Source organism: Dromaius novaehollandiae, chromosome W (genome assembly GCF_036370855.1).
Source record: "Dromaius novaehollandiae isolate bDroNov1 chromosome W, bDroNov1.hap1, whole genome shotgun sequence".
In the NCBI taxonomy this organism is placed as follows: Eukaryota; Metazoa; Chordata; class Aves; order Casuariiformes; family Dromaiidae; genus Dromaius; species Dromaius novaehollandiae.
The window spans coordinates 13,074,348-13,093,711 of NC_088130.1; the positions used below are offsets into that span (position 1 = coordinate 13,074,348).

At 38.7% G+C, this 19,364-nt stretch overlaps 1 protein-coding gene across 1 annotated transcript in view; it reads left to right on the forward strand.

The window, feature by feature from the left end:
• Positions 1–19,364, forward strand: part of LOC135323467 (aldehyde dehydrogenase 1A1) — a 36,598-nt gene that overhangs the window by 11,990 nt on the left and 5,244 nt on the right. The window contains exons 3-10 of the mRNA XM_064499981.1: positions 2,241–2,381; positions 5,550–5,679; positions 6,736–6,797; positions 8,886–9,014; positions 11,844–11,957; positions 13,679–13,781; positions 14,359–14,543; positions 17,670–17,834. Coding sequence (XP_064356051.1) covers positions 2,241–2,381; positions 5,550–5,679; positions 6,736–6,797; positions 8,886–9,014; positions 11,844–11,957; positions 13,679–13,781; positions 14,359–14,543; positions 17,670–17,834 — 1,029 coding nt within the window. The remainder of the gene's footprint in view (positions 1–2,240; positions 2,382–5,549; positions 5,680–6,735; positions 6,798–8,885; positions 9,015–11,843; positions 11,958–13,678; positions 13,782–14,358; positions 14,544–17,669; positions 17,835–19,364) is intronic.

The following is a 19,364-nucleotide window of genomic DNA, read 5'->3' on the forward strand; positions in this document are numbered from 1 at the left end:
AACTAATGTGTAATGACAACTGCTATTAACTGAATTGCCCAGTGAAATGTACAAATCTAGTAAATTGCACAGTCATTGTGAACCTAATATTCTAGAGCCTAGTCTTTAGATAATGAGCCAAGAGATTTTAGGAATTTAATTTGTGTGTACAATAGAGTTGACAAAGGGCTGTACACGGCCTTGCAGTGGTATTTAAAAAAACAAGTGGAGATTACAAAGCACAGACACATATGTGGGTGGGAACTGTTTTCCTTTCAGTTTGATGGCTTTTTCAAGCTACATTCACTAATCCTAAAGGCCGCTGCTAATAATAAAGGAGGACTACATTTACTTAACAAATGGTCAGTGGCATCTAGAGTAAAAAATCTATAAAAATCTATTAAAACAACTAGCTCTGCACGGCACTATCAATCTTGATTCTCTCAGTGTAGATTTATATGCCTAAATTTAATTTCATATAGTTGAAGAAAATCTTTTTTTTCTTACTTTACATTCACAGCATTTAATTAGTTTTAAATATTTTTTCTTGATTTTTTTATTTATTTCTACCTGCAGTAGAAAGAACACGTGACACTGTATTTAGTTTTAATTTACATCATTCATGGAAGTATGACTGAAGTTCTCATCTTGTTCTTTCTTTTCCAGTACTTATAAATGCCAAATATTACAGGCCAGGGCATACATCCCAAGCTGTTGTATTGAAAAGCTTTAGAATGTTTGCAATAGTTAAACATAAGAAAGAAATGAAAGTATAAATTAATTATTCATTGAATGTAGTTTTCTGGTCCACAGATAAGTGATGAGGTATTTGATAAGATTATGAGAGTTCAGAAGAGAAGCAATCCTTCTTAACCTGGTAGCTTTCATCTACCTGATGTAAGTGACTGGTCAGAACTACTGTACAATGATGAATCAGGTGATGGATCCTTCGGATCCATCCTTTTCTCAGATCTCCTGACTTTACAAGTAGAAAAAGTTCTGGAGGGTCTCCTGCCTTGCAGATCTGTGCTGGCTTGGGGATATCTGGGCTTTCCAAGGGAAGATTTGAGGCTTTTTTCTCCCCTTAAAGAGAATTAATTATTGGTTATCAACATCAGTTAAAAGTTCTAGTGCTTGTTCACATTTAAAAACAATTGACTTTGGTGTTGACTTAGTCAACTTTGCAGACTTAGTCCACCTTGATAGTGATTTACCCAGAGGAAACTCTAGCAACCAGCAATACAAAAAAAGTTCAAAAGAAATCCTTTAAAGAATGCATGCAAATTTCTCAGGGAAATGTGCCAGAGATAGATTTGTCCTTTTTAAAAAAAATTTGTTTTAATCTATAATAAAAGACTAGAATAAACCTCTTTTTTTTGTTTTGCTAGGAAAACTTTTACAAGATTCATGAAATACAGAAGATTTCCAAGTACTGAAAACCATTTCTCAGGAGATTTTTAATTGAGTTTTTTATATCCTGGCACACCCTCACATACAGAAGAGTTTCATATAATTTATTGTATGCTTCTTCGCTATACCAAAAGCCAAATAATAAATAATAAATTATGCTATAAAAAACATTCACAGTCTGACAAGTTAACTCGTTTAATGCAAAGACAATGCTCAGAGTGCTTAGGCTCAGCATTTTAAACCTGGTCAGCTAGTCAAGTACTCACAGTATTTTAAATGCTTATGTTCCTTAATATCTTCAAATACAAATGCAATGATTTGTTTCTCCCAATAATACATTTGTATTCATTTTACAAAGCATTTTAAGGAACAGATTTTTCTAAATTGGTCTTCATCACACCACCAGGTATTTTTAGATTATGTTGGATGCCTAAAAATTTAACTTGCAGATTTGGGCATTTCTTTGTATGTGAAAGAGTTTAAATTGCATGAGCAATACAATTTATGGGTACATCCCCAATTATGGATGCTAAAAGGTGGACAGGTTTGAAAAAATAAACCTAAAAATAGAGTTCCTTAATATGTTTTTATTTTAGGAGCTTTGAGAACCCATCTGTTTCTCATACGGCTTCACATTGCTGAAACGGTAGCAAAAATCTTTGAAAGGAAAAGAAAAACGTGCATCTAGTTTACTACTACAAAGTTACTATACTAATTTTGATTCAATTCTAAGTTTTCTAATGGGATGAGTGTCTCGTTATTCTGCAAAACACCTTGCATGTTTAACGACCAACAAAACTGGGTGACAGAATCAATTATTGATGATAAAAGTTTCCCTGTTTTTCCTACAGGCAGATGTAGACAAGGCTGTTAAAGCAGCCAGAAAGGCTTTTGAGCTTGGTTCACCCTGGCGAACGATGGATGCTTCAGAACGAGGAAGGCTCTTGTATAAACTGGCTGATTTAGTTGAAAGAGACCGGGTACTTCTTGCAGTAAGTATAATATGTGAACAAAAAGAAGGAGAAAAAAGTCTGTGCCCTGAATTTTAAAGAAAGAGGTATCAGCAAGGGTAACATGCACAACCCCTGGGAAAGTCAGGCTATCTCAATACTTGGTTTTGCTCTGTATTGCAAATGGACCTCGTTAAACCCGCTTGCACTCTGGTCCCCTAAGGCCCTGGATCCACAAAGTACTTAAATGTTTGATCAGCTTTAAGAGAATGCTTAAGCCCGCTACAGTCAATGCAGTTTTAATTGTTGATTGTTAAGGACACACTAACATCCAACATGTGCTTAACGCTTGGCTAAATCAAGACCTGACTCAAGGCCTAAATCACAGCTCGGCTCAAAGCTCCCATACTTACAGAAGAAACAAGTCAGAACTAGGAGAAACCTTGAATTCATGAGTACGATTTGTTGTTGTTGTTGTTGTTGTTTTTAATCACTGGTCCTTCATTAATTCTAGCTTGTACCTGGCAATGAGTGAAAAATACTAACCAGAACCAAAGGCAACACTAATTATCTGTTAGTAGAAAGAACATTGGAGTGGGGCGGAGAGAGGAGGATTTCCTATCTTTGCCAGCTCCGGTCTGTTGGCACACCCATTTTACTACTCCTGTCAGCAGCACCACCACCTACCATCTGTGCACAAATGCAACAAACAATGTTTGAAGTAGAAATGCACTACTTGTTTGGTAAACTGTTCTGCCCTACACATTTTAAGCCCCAACTTTGATGCTGTCATTAAGATGATCTCTTCACTATTTCAAGCACCTCCTGGAATTAAATTTTAGACAGGATACTTGTCTGCACTATCTTGAAGAGGAATTCTGTTTTCTGTGAACAGTGTCAAAAATTTAAGAAAGCATAAGGAGCATCAAACATTCAGGATCATCACTTTGACTGATTTAATCACAACTCAAAGTATTTAGCCATTTGCTACAAACAGCACCAACAATAAACTAGTAAAACTTTAATCTCCAAAACACATAAAATTTGCAAAAAGGATTCCGTTGTCCATGGTTTCTTTCTGGCTCTGGTCTAGGCAGATACTTGCACTGGAACTGAGGTTATTTCCTCAAAACTTCAAAGTTTGCAACTGTCAGCTTTACACTTTTCTTCAATTAAGTTCTTTCTCTAAATTAATCCTATTGGATAAGGTGGCATTTTCTTCTTTGTCGTACAGCCTAAAAATTCCTCAAGGAAGCAGAGCAGTCAGTTTTCATTCTTATTTGTCATTTTTATAGGAGCAAAGTACTCCTTCCCTCTGGGGCCTATCCCTTGTTTCTGTTTTACTGACTTTGTTTTTATTTCCCACACCTTCAATACATTATTGGCTGCTTTTCCCTTTTAGATAAGGTGTGTTTGAATGAAGTGCTTTCCAGACTTCATCAGAACAGTGTGAGTTCGCCAAAGAGGTTTTCTCCACTCACAGCTTATCTGAGGAGCTGCGGAGCCACTAGAGAGAGAATAAAAAACAGCCTTGTAACCACTAGAGGCCAAACTAGACCCCCAAGTTCATTGTAAATACATTTCAAGTTTGTGCATCTGGCCAGGATCAGAATTACTGCATTTTGTTATTTCAGATAATGATAAGATGCCTCCTCCAAAAGCCACAGAGGCTGAACAGTCTTGTAGGTAGGCCACTGGAAGAGTAAGTCTAAGTAGAGTACTGAAAGAGCCACAGAGATTTTTGTTTCTAAAGTTTCAGTCTGTTGTGATGTTCAGAGTTCATAAATTTGGGGCCAGAGAAGAATTTTCTCCCATGGCCAAAGAGAATGTAAACAATACAAGGCTGGTTATTGCCTTGAGTGGCAAGGGTATATTTCATTTAATCAGTTCCTTGTTGTTGAAAATCATCAAGCATTTCTGGCTTCTCCATTTGGTCTGTTCTCTTCCTGCAGTCCTTTCACTTAACTAAAATTGTGGACCATACAGGGAGTATTTAGGTGAAACAACATCTTTGCAAGATCAGACTATAGACTCATCCTGAAACATAAAGAAACTTTAGCTATATGAAATACTAAATTTCAAAAGAAAAGAATATTTCCAAGATTTGACTAGACCTTGGAAATATAAGTTGGGATTTTCCTGCCAAGAATCCTCACAGGATTGTCCACAAAACTGAAGGTCCCTAGTGTCTCTGTGCTTGGAAAACTTGGGGCAAAACTTCTAGGAGTATCAAGAAGATGTTGACATTATTTAAGAATTGCATATGGTCTTTAATTAAATTTCCCAACAATTAGGGGTATTAAAAATTAGATTTGGCTGGAATTCTACCATACTCAGTGCTGGGATCTCTGTGGGATCATTAGAGCACTGTGGGAGGAACAGAATCAGTCAATGGAAAAGTTATAGATGAGTACTTGCTGATTATTATTCTACAGGTTAAGGTTTTGGATATATATTTGCCAGGCATGGGAAGATGGCTTCATGTTGACTAGTTAGTTCACTCAGTTATTAGCTAGCCAATAAAAAGAGTCTCTTCTGTATAAATGTTTATTTTTCGTACTACCTTACTCTCCCTTAAAGTTTCTTGAGGGCTCAGGTCTTTCCTTTGCTCATTCAGCAACTCAAGGCTTATTTGGGGACTAGTATTGCATGCTTTGGGTCTTCTTGCTCATGTAATTTGCCACTTATGCATCCATTAGGCACCTAGAAAGATGTCCCTTGGTAATTAAAAAGCACAGCAGCCTAAATAAGTGTGACAGTCTTTGCCAGGAAACTACTACCTACCTTGAATATCAGTGCAAAAAGCACACAGAGTGACAGTGACCAATCATTTTATTTACATCAGCTAACCCACACACTCCTAGTTGTAGATCTTTTCATCTACACTTGTAGAATATTTAGATTAAATCAGAGAAGTTTCCCTGATTCAGCTGGAAGAAATGTAATGTTTTCACAACCTCTTATCATTTCAAATGTACCATGACCAAGTTATCTGCACAGATTGCTGAGAATAAACCTTTATGAAAATTTCTTATTTGTAAATTGCCCGCTTGGGTTTTTTCAAAAGTTAACTCTCCCTCACAGGAGAATTAATGTTCTAGATGATTGTAGTAAAACTGAAAAGTTGAACTGAAAGCTATGTGACAAATTACTGATATAAGAATACTTATCAATATTTGATATTAACTTCTTAACTGTTGTTGTCTGCAGACAATGGAAACCATTGATGGTGGGAAACTCTTTTCCAATGCCTACCTAATGGATTTAGGTGCCTGTGTTAAAACATTACGGTACTGTGCAGGCTGGGCCGATAAAAACCATGGTCGTACTATTCCAATGGGTAAGTAATTTTGAGAAAACCAAAATACGGGACTGAATCCATATGATCTGTTTTTAAGAAAAAAATACCTCTTTCTAAAAGTGGTGCCATACAAAAAAAATCTTAAAAGGAAAATATTTTTGACATCTAAATATAGGTTAATTGAGGTTTATCATAGTGTTCTTTTTACATATTTAATGTAGTTATTCAAATTTATTTCTTTGATAGATACACCACTAATAGGTACTCCTTATTGACTAGAAAGGTGTTAGCCTGTACGTGCATCAAAAAACTCTGAAAGGTTCTTTTTACATAGAAAACTGTAGCTTATATGATGCTATAATAATGTAAGCCAGGTATTTTCTCATTAAGGCTAAGATTAGCACAAATAATCTTTGATTCAGTTATTGGATAGTGTATTAGGAAGAGTTCAACAGATAGAAATGAGGAAACACTCCCTTATTTTGCTGAAATTCCGTTCTGTTCCCTCTTCCCATTAACTAGCTCTGTGAAAACATTTTGTCTAACTGCCTTCTCTCAGGAGGAAAAAAAAAGGAATGGTAATAAAGAAGGAATTAAGGAAAACTGCAGTGATAAATACTTCCAACTTTTTGCATCACGCAGATCCCTAGACTAGGCTTAATGGAACACATGTTTATTTGAAACAAAGAGAATTTTATACTTAATGGATTTGATTTAAGCTAAGATCTAATATTAAAAAATGTCTGATATGTATGTAAGATTGAAAGTAGCTTTTAAAAAAGCACTTTCAAAAAAAAAGGTGATAGAAGAAAAAAGAAACAAAGAATGCTCATTGGTGTTCTGTGCATACCATATTGAGAAGCAGGGTTACCATTGCAGCAAGTCAGTCAGACTGGCAGAATCAAACCTTGAAGCTATGAGATTGAATCCAGATGTACTTTTTGGTTGTTGTTGCATAGTTAAAATTTTGAAAATGTCACTTATAAGTAAAATAGTATGCAGCTAAGTTTGGTATCCAAGTTTATCTTCTTTTTTATTTAACTGTTTCTTCCAAATGCTTTGTCTGAATGTCTGATTTATTTCTTCTTCCTCTAGATGGAAACTTTTTTACATTTACAAGACACGAGCCCATTGGTGTGTGTGGCCAAATTATTCCTGTAAGTTGGAGCCATTTATCAAATCAAATGTTCCTACTGTAGATGGACTTGCTTTTGAAATTTTGTCAGTGCAAGTGGATATGTGAAACATTACCAGTCAGAACTTCTCTGGTCCTATAAGGTAGAGACTATCCATCTTGAGTATTCCTCAAAATCTGTAAAGTGGCATTTTGAAGAATGCTCACCTGTCCACCCTCACTTCTCTTTTCCCTCTGTGTGGAAAAAATGAATAAACAAATCTCAAAAGAGTGATTGATCGATTGCTTTGAAAGACAGGTATGTGTTCTGTTGGAACTGAAAAACTTGGGAATAAACTAGTAGGAGAGGTGAAAATAAACTAGTAGGAGAGGTGAATATCTACAGCCTATAAACAATATGCTCTTGGGGACATGGAATGTCTCCAATTCTGTTTTGTACAGGACCTAGACCACTGGGATCTTTATTTATGACTAAGACACATACACCCTGTTGATGGTAGAAATAGCAACACAAAGAATGTGTCCAATAAGCGCAGTGATACTGAGCCATATGTTCCCAAGCTCCTGTTCAGAGTGTCAAAATTTCCATTTTTTAAAGTTACTAAGTGGAGTCAAAAGGACTGCCTCAGTCTGAACACCCCAAACCCTGAGCAACTTGACCCTGAGATTCTTTGGTAAGGTCTGGACGGATTTGATGGGTTGCTGTGAGAATAGCTATTATTTGTTGCAGTTGTACTACACACTCCCAATCCACCCACCTCTGTGCACATGGTAGGGTGTGGGCAGCCTGACCTAACCTGTTTGACAGCCTACCAGGTTTTGAAACAGTCAGCTTGTCCACCAGATCTGCTCAGACCTGTGGGTCCCACGCATGTTCCCAAGGTCTTTCAGTTGAGCTTGGAGGTTTGGCCTCTCTTTAGACCACTGCATTGGTTTTGAGGTCATCACTGCAATAAAACATTTGGATGGAGCCTCCAGGAGAGCTGCTATTCTGGGTCCCCTTGTAAGTCAGGCACGAGCTATTTCAAGTAAAGCGCTCTGAGCCAAGACATGCTAATGAACTAGACACATGAGATGTGGTGACTTCTAAGTAAAATTGTAGCCTTCAAGTATAGGCAGTTGGCTGTTAGTGCAAACACTGGCCACCCTTATAAAATATTCAAGGACTTCTAAGCGTATCTCTCTTTGCTCTTCATTGAAACATGAACCCATCAAATTGGAGTATTTTTATATAAACAAAATCTTGGAGGATTATGTGAGTGTTGCAAAACACTTCAACTAGCTCTGCTTTTCCCTTCTGCTCACATAATTCTACTTCACTGAAGACGACCTAGGAAACCCTGTACTCCCTTACTTTGTGCTAGTTTGTGCTTTTGTTATATTGGGGGGGAGGAGGGTTGGAATGAGTTAAGGAAAGAGAGAGAGAGAGCAGTTGTATAGGCATTTCTCCAAGCTTTTCTGGCATAATAGGTGAGGGTTAACAGCCTTTTCCCCCCTTTCTTAGATGTAAGACACTCTCCGTCTCCTGCGGTGAGGCTCATGGGCTCCGTACTTCTAAAGCTACTAGAAGGATTCTCAAAGGGGCAGAAATGACCAGCCCCGTTTGTGCCCCAGCCACACTGTGCCCCACGTGGCTGAGCCTGCGGGCCGAGCAGTCAGCCGTTCTGCAGCCTGGCTGGGCTCACCGCGATAGACAGCTGCCAGTGAAACAGCCAGGGAAGAGGGCAGGGGCAGTGTGGCAGATTATTACCTTATCTCCCTTAGAAGGCTGAACTGATGCCGGATGTGGTCGTTTAAGAAAGAAGATAGCAAAACTCCCAACTTCACCACTAATCCAGGAACTCTTTGTCAAGCTTTGTTAGAGGCATACTTTTATTGTCTCCCGAGCTTTTAACTAACCCTTTGGATTCCCTGGACTCACATATACCAAAATCACTGGTCTTTGTATAACAGCACTTGCTAGTTGCTTTTTCAAAATATCTTCACACTGAAAAGAGTTCAACAAAGAGTTCAGCCACCCAGTTGACAATTCATGTTATTATTGCAGAAAAAGCAAGGGCAATTTGGTGGTGTATTAGAAACAGGATACACCTTCTCATCTGTCTTTCAGTGGAACTTCCCATTGATTATGTTTGTCTGGAAGATCGCCCCTGCCCTTTGTTGTGGAAACACGGTGGTTGTCAAACCAGCAGAACAAACTCCACTGAGTGCCCTTTACATGGGATCCTTAATTAAAGAGGTAAGTCGGTAACAGCCGAGTTTTTGCACTTCTCGGAAATGTAAGGGAATACTTCAGCTGAAGTGCCATGGAGGTAATATAAGCCCGGCTGCCCTGTGCAAGTACTCCTCATTGCATGTCTAGCCTTGTGCTATGGAACTCGCCTTACTGTAAAGCAGTGAAGCAAAACCAGGGCAAAAGCATGAATATCTTTCCGCCTAGTCCCGGCACAAAAAAACCCACAATAGCAATATATTAAACCCCATTCCTTGGCACACATAGGTGTATTACAAAAGCACCATACCTTTCAAAGTCAAAAGCAAACAAGGAGTCAGGAGCAGGGCTTTTAGAGCTGGGTGGCAATGACTTTATTAGCATAGTTATCACAGAAAGGGAGCTGTTTGTACAGCTAATTATTATTCTTATTTTTATTATTAACTGAACAAACATTTCATCCATATGGGTTTATGATTAACAGAGAGCTGTAAAACTTAACTGCCTAGCTGCTGCCAAACTCATGAGCAATCTTCACACAGAAACTGGGAGAAGGCTACACCTTGTGCTTCTGAGTGCAGGGAGCAGGGTAGTTCCCCCAGTGCCTCCAAAGCAACCTTGATTATTGTGCCCAGCCCAGCAAACACGCAGAGAATATCAGGGAAACAGTTTAGCTATCCTGCCTCCCAACAAGGTCAACAAATGTAAGCTCACGTGTTTGAGGGGTCGGCGCGGGTGTCAATAACTGGCAGCCCGGTGACCTTCCAAAGTGCTGATGGCAATGACTTAGCACATTTCAGCGTGCCGAAATGCTCCGAAGCAGTGATTCAGCAGGGCACACCGCCTGGCTGCACCCCAATATGCGGGGCAGGCGAGGGGGGTGCAATGAGTGAGTGTCATGGAGAAGCCAAATCCTATTCAGAGGTGTCTTCTCTATTATTTTTTAACAAGTATCAAAAAGTTTATTTCTGTAGAAAAGCAAATTTACAGGGAAAATAACTCAGTTCTGACCTGAGTCTAATAAAGTATCTGTTCTGATACGACTTCTTGAAAGGAGAGCTAATAACTGGGAATGTGGTCGTGATTGCATTCAAGCTCAGGACTTTTACACAGTGATAATGACTGGTATGACCCTACAGCACTTTTAGTAAAAGACAAGAGATGATCCACATTTTCCCTATTCAGTGATCAGCTGAATGAGAAATTTAAATACATCAGTGTTAAATGTCTTTAGTGGATTATCTGGCAGACACTGTGGGACTTTAATTAAAGGCAAATATTTATCTCATCAGATGACTCAAGATTTATTCACCAAAATCTAGCTGAGTTTTTGTTTACATCTGAATTACCCAAATAAAGTGGGAGCCCAAATCCTTGTTAGAGATCAAAAACCCAGTGATCACTTCAGTAGCGTTTTTAGAGTTCTGGCGAAACTAACTGGTGAGCTAATTTAGTTTTGTATTTCTCAAGTGTCTGAATAAGAAAAGAAATATAGTCATGGCTGGTAATCCTTGCTATCCTTATTAATAGCCCTTGTGAGGCTCCTCTGATATAGATAATAGCTTCTGCTACAGACACAGAAATTAAATGCCTGAAGTGAGAAGGTATGATTTACTCCCCCCCCATACACACACACACACTCTGTAAAGGATATCTTCCTTATTTTTCTCTACAAACTATTTGTCCAGATTAGCTTTGAAGCACACTGCTAAGGAAATGCAAAGAACCTCATTGTCTCATCAGTTCTGGGTAAATATTGATCTGAACTGTTAAATGAGCATAAAAAGATTGATGGAGTGAATCAGAGCGTAATCCCATGAGTAACTGAAGTTGCTAGAACAGAAATACTTGTCTGGTGTTCATAATACAGGATATGAGGTCTAGGAGCTATAATTCACCAGCAGATAAATGAAAATGGAATCTAGGCATGTTATTCCGGTTTAACCCTTAAAAGTGACTGGTTTAAGTGAAGGAGATGTGTATTTTTGGTCCTGTAACTCTATGCTTGCTCTCTTCCTAAGCGCCATGGAGATCCTATAGCTCCTTCAAAAGTGGAAAGAAAATCCAGCTGCACCTCACACATTCATGAGAATTTGGGCTGATGGGCTGTTAGAAGAAAAATAACTTATTTTGTCTATGAATGGAGCATATCCAATACAGAGTTAGTAGGAGACAATGGGTTTTATTTGGCCCATAGGAAGGGCATCTTTAAAAAGAAACTTTGCAAGATACTAGAACTGCAGATAGGCCAGTTAGCCAGCTGTTAGCCAGATCTGCCTTCTTTTGTACCATAAACTGTCATGTTGTCCATTGCTCTGTTTCCAACCCATGTCCAGAAGCAGCAAAGCCATTGAATTTGAAATACTATTTCCATCATTTTTCATAATAGAATTTCAGATTCATATTATTAATAGAATTAATAATCATTAATTAAGTAATCACTTACTAACAAATTAAATATCATCTAACTTGAGGAATAATGAGCAGAAGTCAACAGACAAACAGAATGATTCAAACAGCTTTAATGAAGCAGACAGGAAACTGTCTTTCTTTACACATCTGACTGAGGAAGAAAAGAAAAACTAAATGTATTTGTTGGTAATGGCACTGAAAAAAAAACTAAAATAAAATAGAGAGTTCTTCTTTTTAAAGAGCAAATTTAATGGCCTAAAAGATAAGTGTGGGGAAAAAAATAATGTGAAAAATAATGCACATTTCGGACTCTACAGTTGAGAATATCTGTATGTTGGGGACAAGGTGGCTGGAGAAATGAAAAGGGAAATAAGACAATATGAGACATATTTTTCTAGTCATTATCACTTCCTCATCTTTATGGGTTTCTCTCTTCCAATTCAGGCTGGATTTCCACCTGGGGTTGTGAACATTGTGCCAGGCTTTGGACCCACTGCCGGAGCAGCAATTTCTCACCACATGGATGTAGATAAAGTGGCTTTCACAGGCTCTACTGAGGTATTATAATGAATGCAAGAAAGTGTAAGCAGGAACTCTGCCCCTCCGATTCCCAGTAATGATTTAATGTCTAACTTGTTCTGTGTAACTATTTTAACTTTTTTCTTTCTTTTGGCTGCTGGTTTGTTAAACAAAGTCTGTTTAATGATTTGTTGGTTATTATTAACTTCAAACATATTTAAACAACATTTGTATTGCAGGAAAGCCCTTCAAACAAAGGCACTCCATGAGATACAATTGGTTCTAGTATACCAATGCTATTTTAAGGCTTGTCTTTAAAAAAGAAAATATTTTCATAACTTTTTCAGTTTTCTTCTTGTTTAAGAATGGTCATTTTTACAAGTGCAAAAGTGAAACAATCTGTGCTTTCTTCTATTTAATTTTAATAACAACATGATGGTAGGAAGGTACTTCCAGAAATCTCATTTCTGGTCCTGAAAAGACTTAGGTTAGGTTATGGCTTTTGATATCTGAATAATACTGACAATCATTTGCATGGCCTTGGAAGTGTATTTGAATATGTATGAGTATAATAATTGAAAAGAAGGTCACTGTTAATTTTCCCTCGCCTTCTTTCTAAAGAACAGTGATTCATAGGATTAAAGATTTCTCAGTGCAGACATTATATAACTATATACTTAATACAGTGCATTATGCTATACTGCATGCATGCTATGTAGAAGAGCTGCCAACTGGTCTTTTAACTTCTTGGATGTAGACTCCAAAGATAAATACCATTGCCTCATGTCAAGGGTCAGTACACACAGAGTGCAAGAGTTATGTTTATTCTCAGAAACCCTCAGTGCTAAAGTAGTGGGAAAAGAAAACAACCCAAAAGTGCAACCTCTGAGAAATATCCCATAGACATTCCCTACATACAGCAACAGCTAAAATCCCTAGTGCTCCCAGGGAACCTCATTCCCTCCAAGGGCACGTGGAGCAGAGGGAATATCTGCAGACTCTGTTGACATCTGACAGAGCAATTTAGCAGCAAGAAAGGAAGGCGAGGTGTTCCCAAAGGCCGGAAGGCAAGCACAGGTGAGAAACTATTTGAAGTTTGCACACTGGCCACAGCCACAAGTGCTATAGGCATATTTTCCCCTCACAAGGGAAGTACATATGGTATTTTTTCCAGGACAGTTCATAGAAAAAGTTCTTTTAATTATACCATCAATGCAAAGAAACAGGAGAGCTGCACAGGTCTGCCCCTTTCCTCTGGTTCTCTCAGGCCTCTCTCTCAGTGATGAGGGAGAAAGAGTAGGCCATGTACCCAGTATGGGTATCTGTATTTTCTCTCATATACTTTGTGCATCAAAGGGCTTTCCCACGTATAAAGTAGAGAAATCTCAACCTAATGGAAGGAATTGGCAGAGCAGAAATCAGTGTCTACTTTAGATTGCAGATGTGAGAAAGTAGAGTGGCAATACCAAGCAAGCACCAGATAACTTTTAGTATGAGAAAGTCCAAGGAGAAGCTGTTTTAGGAAGCAGTCCTGGCTTGTGATTCATCTGCATCCTGGCTCTTCCCTTCCAAGTCTTCTCTCTCTTTTATTCATTTGTTTGTTTGTTTGTTCTGTTTTGTTTTGTTTTGTTTTGTTTCTACAGTTACTGTGATAGTGGACAGCTGTGAACTGTGACTTTCACTTTTGAGGAACTCAGAAAAGTGTTACTGAGGTCATAATAAATTTGTTGAGATGAAGTTGTTCTTTTCCTACCTTTTAGGTTGGCAAACTGATCAAAGAGGCAGCAGGGAAGAGTAATCTGAAGAGGGTTACGTTGGAACTTGGAGGGAAAAGTCCTATCGTTGTATTTGCGGATGCAGACCGTTAGTAATGTTTTTATTACATAAACCTAATACATTTGCAAGTCCTACTTTTTTTCTTTTCTTTGTCGAAAAATGGTTTGTAAAGAGGGGAATTACCCCCTAAAAGAGGGGTAATTCTTCAATTTTTTCTAGTCATGCCATAGTTTTCATTTAGATTGCCACCAGAAATTGATGGCCCATTGATGGATGGGAACTTCTGACAACATCCCAACCCTCACTGTAATTAAGTATCATCCTAATTCAACATGAATTCTGGAAAAAAAAAACAACTAGATGGATATTATATAGGTATACTAACTTCCTAGCTGAATATTCCTCTTGGTACTGCTAATAGAGCAAATAAAGTTAAATCAGCATTTCGTATGGCATAGTCAAATGTGCGTTTGTCCAGGCATATTGTGGTATTCTTCATGAGAGTAGCTTTAGACATAAGTAAACAGATAAATATCTGTGTTTTAAAGGGCCAAAATATAGAAAATACTAAAAAGGGAAATGAGGTGGCATGACAAAGGATAATAAAGAATTTGTGCTGTGACACTCAAGCTTATGGTTTGATGAGCTCTGCATTTCTTTTCAGTGGACGCCGCTGTGGAATTTGCACACACTGCTCTGTTCTACCACCAGGGTCAGTGTTGTATAGCAGCATCTAGGATTTTTGTGGAAGAGCCTATTTATAATGAGTTTGTTCGCCGAAGCATTGAACGAGCAAAGAAGTACACCCTTGGGAATCCTCTGTTGCCTGGTGTACAGCAAGGCCCTCAAGTAAGTTATGTTACATGTTTCTAATGTAATTTGAATAGGACATCACATTTTAATATACTTATAAATTTATTGTTGTATTAGTGTTATGGCTAAGTACAATTGTCTAGTGGTTAGGCTGAAAGACCAGGAAGAAGAAACCTGAGTTCTAGTCATTACTGCCACCACCACAGGCTGAAAGGTAAGCTTTGATCCTCTTTTCTAGCTCCCTTTACTGTGGAATGGGGACAAGTGTACAGAACTTAAAACACCTCGAGAAAGCTCAGATGTGGCAGGTGAAAAAGTGCAAGTTCAGTCACCCATGTCAAAGATTGCTAATAGCACTGTATTCAAATAGTGCCACTGTAAGTGAGCAACTTGAGGAAATTAAATAGCGTCTTTTCCCCTTTTCCAAGATGCTAATATCATTATGGGAGTCAATTTTAGAGTATTGCACGATTTAAACACATCATTTTGTACTTTTTCCTGCTTGTGTTAAAAGATTATGCCAACAGCTGCCTCATTAAATGAATGCTAATGTGCAACATTAGAAAGCATTGCTATCACAGGTCTGTGGATTACATCAGAGAATTTTTAAATTATTTTTTTATCTAGAGTCTTATTCATATGTCAGTTTGTACTACAAGATGTACACTTTCTTGGCAGAGTTGTTATGTACTCATTTGATCCTTACAGAATAAAGGAACTGTATCAGAGAGAAAGCAAAAGCTGGAGTGACAGAAACTCCCACACGTTTGATAATGATAACATGTTCTCTATTGGCGTAGTCACTTTATGTAATCAAAGACACCAAGCAAATTAGAAAACTGCATTCCAAGCCACACAAGCTTTGGAGAATTTGAAAATACTAAAGATGCTATTTTGATATCCTGAGGTGTGTCTTGCTAATAAAATAATATCTTCAGCTGAATAAATTCAAATGCCAGAGATCAGGGAGTCTGTAACAAGGAAACTCTTGGAATTCAGTATCTGCTTTTCAGCCTAGTATATAGTTAATAACAAACTAAGAGGAATCCACCCTTATTGTTTCTTTATTTCTGTACTAACAATTTTTGTATTAATAATTTAAATGATAGAGAAAAATACATTTTACTAACCAAAATGAAAGGTTAAACACTTGAAAATAGCGTTGCTGAGAATACTTGAAAGAAAGTGAGAACTTCTTTCTCCATCAGGCTCAGCATTTGCCTTTCTTGACCACTTTTTCTCCCTAGCAAGCTTTAGCAGACAACTTCTTCACAGGTTAGCAAAGTTTCTCCTTCTAGAACTTGTGTGGTCTACTTTTGTCTGTGCCACTCTACCAGTCCAATTTTAATGGCAAATTGTAACCATGCAGTTTAGATTCATTTCTGTGGTAATTCCTTTAAATGCCTCTCTCTGTCTTTAACTTCCGTGCTGTGTTTTGCCTACTTCTCGGGTATCTTGAGTCAGGTATATCACTACGACCTCTTGCCATAGAGCCCCCTCAAAAGCCGTATTTGCCCCCCCTGCAGCGTGCAGGCTCTGCAGGGCAGCACCTGCCTTGGCACCGCTTTGTGCAGTGGGCACCAAAGAAGGGCCGAAGGCCATGTTGGAATGCACAGGAACATATATATGCTAATTCACGTGTTATTAAGAAAAATAATGACGATGGTAGTAATGACAAAGGGACAACTGACAGCAACATGAGCTGTATCATCTGAATGTTTTCTTCTCTTCATGATGTTTATGCACAAGAGGTCACCAGGGTAGCAGAAATTTTATGTCTTTAGTGTGCAATGAGGCAATTGTTTGAAAGCATAATGACAAAGGGAGTGCAGGGAGCTAGAAATCACATTCTTATAAATATCCTTATAAATAAATGTTCTTATAAAAATAAGCTTCTATCACATTTTTTGTTGAGTAACTGTTTAGTCTAATATGTCTCCAGGATTCACCAAAACCTTTTAAAAATATTGTTTTATTTTATGACCACAGTAATACTTGTTCCTTATGCTGAAATGGCAAAAGAGAGTAAGATGCACATGATCCGTTGCTGAATGTTGTAGTATGACCACAGAGAAGCAGCTTGTGTGCAAGGGTAACTGTCCCTCTGGAAGTAATCTCAGTGTCTCCATAAGCCAGTGCTTGAAGGGTTGAACTTTGAAAAAATTAAGGAAAGAATAATGAAATTGTGAAAATGGCCTCTAACAAGCAAGCTTTACCATTGACTTTCTCTTGAAATAAATGTTACCTTGTACAAAATTTCCCTGTGGGCATGAAGCAGTGAAGCATTGATGTGGAGAGGGGAGGAGAGGGGAGGAAAAGTAAGTGATCTATTTCTATACTCCATTTAGAGCTTTCTGGGGGGCTATAGCCCTATTTCCAGTTACCTCTTTGCCACTGAAAACTGGAAGGGGTTGGAGGAAGGCAAGCCTCTTTGTACTGCCATCGTAAACTCCTTTCCCAGGCAAACACCATATGTTCTGCTATACCACAGAGCCAAAATGAAAATGGCAGAGGTTGTACTTGTTGGTGGGTTTGTGCGAGGGACAGGAGTGGGCTTCCTCCAGTAAGCAATCTGCCATCTGTGTTTCTCAGGCTCAAATGTACGAATCTTTATTCCACTAACATGTCAGAATGAACCGGAAACAGAAACAAATTTCAGTTATATTGTATCATTGCTGCTCTTTAACTTTTTTTAAAATAGTTTAGGAAAACAGCAGGGCCAATCTGCTGGCCTTAGTGAAGAGCGGAAGAATCCCACTGGCTGCACCAAGCTCTCTGTTATGACTGCAGAATCAAGCCCAGCAATTCTCATTTTAATAGGCAATTTGTAGTTGACATGAGTATTGAAAGAAGTATAGAACACATTTATTTTATAGAGCATTTTTCTTTTCCCTTCCCTTCCCTTCCCTTTGGGAAAACAGGATATCAGACCCCATAGAGCTGAGTCTCTTATGCCTAAATTTCTGATTACTGATCCATTTGAGAAAAGCCTGTGAAATTCTGAGAAGTTATGACCAGAATGCTTGTAGGGCTCTCCAGCTGTTTCACTTCAGCCCGTACAACTGAGCAAAGCTAGAACATTGTTACAGTGCAGCTAATGGGTTAGAAAAGAATTGTTATCAGTGTACTCTGTTTTCATCCCTGCAATATCTTTTCTTTTAGATTGATAAGGAGCAGTATCAAAAAATCCTGGAGCTAATTGAGAGTGGGAAAAAAGAAGGAGCCAAACTGGAATGTGGAGGAGGTCCGTGGGGAGACAAAGGTTACTTCATCCAGCCCACAGTGTTTTCTAATGTTACAGATGATATGCGCATCGCCAAAGAAGAGGTAAATAAATTCCTGGCAGTTTGTACTTTTGCTGGAGATTGTCTGTTTAAATGTCTGTACAAAATATCCATTTAGAAGGTCAAGTGGCTACATAAAAATGTTCCTAGTAAATATGTCATTCTAGCCTGGTGCAGTTTAAAATCCTTTTCTTGGTTTCTTGCACCCGTTTCAGCAACTCCGTGGAGGTGAGGGAGAGGAGAAGGAGGCTGGCCTGCCAACAAAGGCTCCGGCTTAAGCCGATAGGACATAAGAAGTGTTAAGGTTGGGACTGTTAATTACATTGCTCCTGTGTCTCTCATACCAGAGTCACGGTAACCTGTAACAGGGAAACAAACCTTGGAGGCACAGCTTGCGAATTTGTTGCCCCCCATGAGGATCCAAGCCACTTGGGGTTTTGACACAGCTCTGCAACCAGGAGCTATTCTGCAACAAGAGAAAAGAGTTTAACTGCGCCTCCACAAGTGTTTTTCTTGGTGGCAATGACAACAAAGCACAGTTGTACCTCTGCAGGGTTTATTTAACCTGGATCAGTTTGGAGATGTGCCCACGCAGTGTTGAAGGAGCCTGCACTAAGGAAACAGTGCCCAAGCAGCAGTGGCCAGCTGGAAGGGAGGAGAGAGGGTTAGGAGTGCAGAGCTGCTTTGCTTGAGAAAATTAATTGCATAAACAGAGCCTCAAAGTACAGTCTTGGCTTCCTCTCTCTCTGTTTTTTTACATTCACCTTGATTTTAACATCTGCAGTTGCCATGCAATTGGTGCCCATTATGCTTCTGCATACTAGATGGCTCCTTTGAAATCAGTGCAACCCTAGTTATTACTTTACATAGCCAGCAATACTGCAGTTGCATTCTGCTAAAAGTATCCAGTGCATTCATCAGGCTGACTTAAAATTAGCACGGGAGTGCTAATGGAGAATCTAGAGTTCATTATAAATGGGAGAAAAATAGGAGAACTCTGTCTGAGAAGTAAGTTTGATTATTTTTGCTGGTCTGGGAGTCAGGTGGGAAATTGCACAGAGATATATTTCTTCACGGATTTATTAGTTTCCTGTGGGTCAGCAGTATCACAACTGCTCTTCTCATGCTATTTCGAATCTATTGAATAATGAAGCCACAGTGAGCCAAGGCAATTTAAAAATATTCGGGTTCTGAATATCACAGGTGGAACTGTGGAGCCATGTTCAGTAGCTTTCTGATTTATGTAAATCAAATCCTGCAACTATAGTTAGAAACTTAGCACGAAACCCTGTTTCCCATAAAATCACGTGGAAAGCTCATGGATTTCCATGGGAAGAAAATTCGTTTGATGTGTCAGTGCCTCCCTTCCCCTGCCCGACATTAGCACCGTGTGGTGGCACTGACATCTCTGGCTGAGAACACAGAGTGAGGAGGTAGCAGGAAAGCTGACTCTGAAGAAGCATTCTTGTGTATAATACTTAACACCCAGAAGGAGACCGTAATTAGTTGTTTTACTTGATGTATATGTCTGGTTGTGCAGCTACTTGCAGTGACGAAAACTCTAATAAAAAGT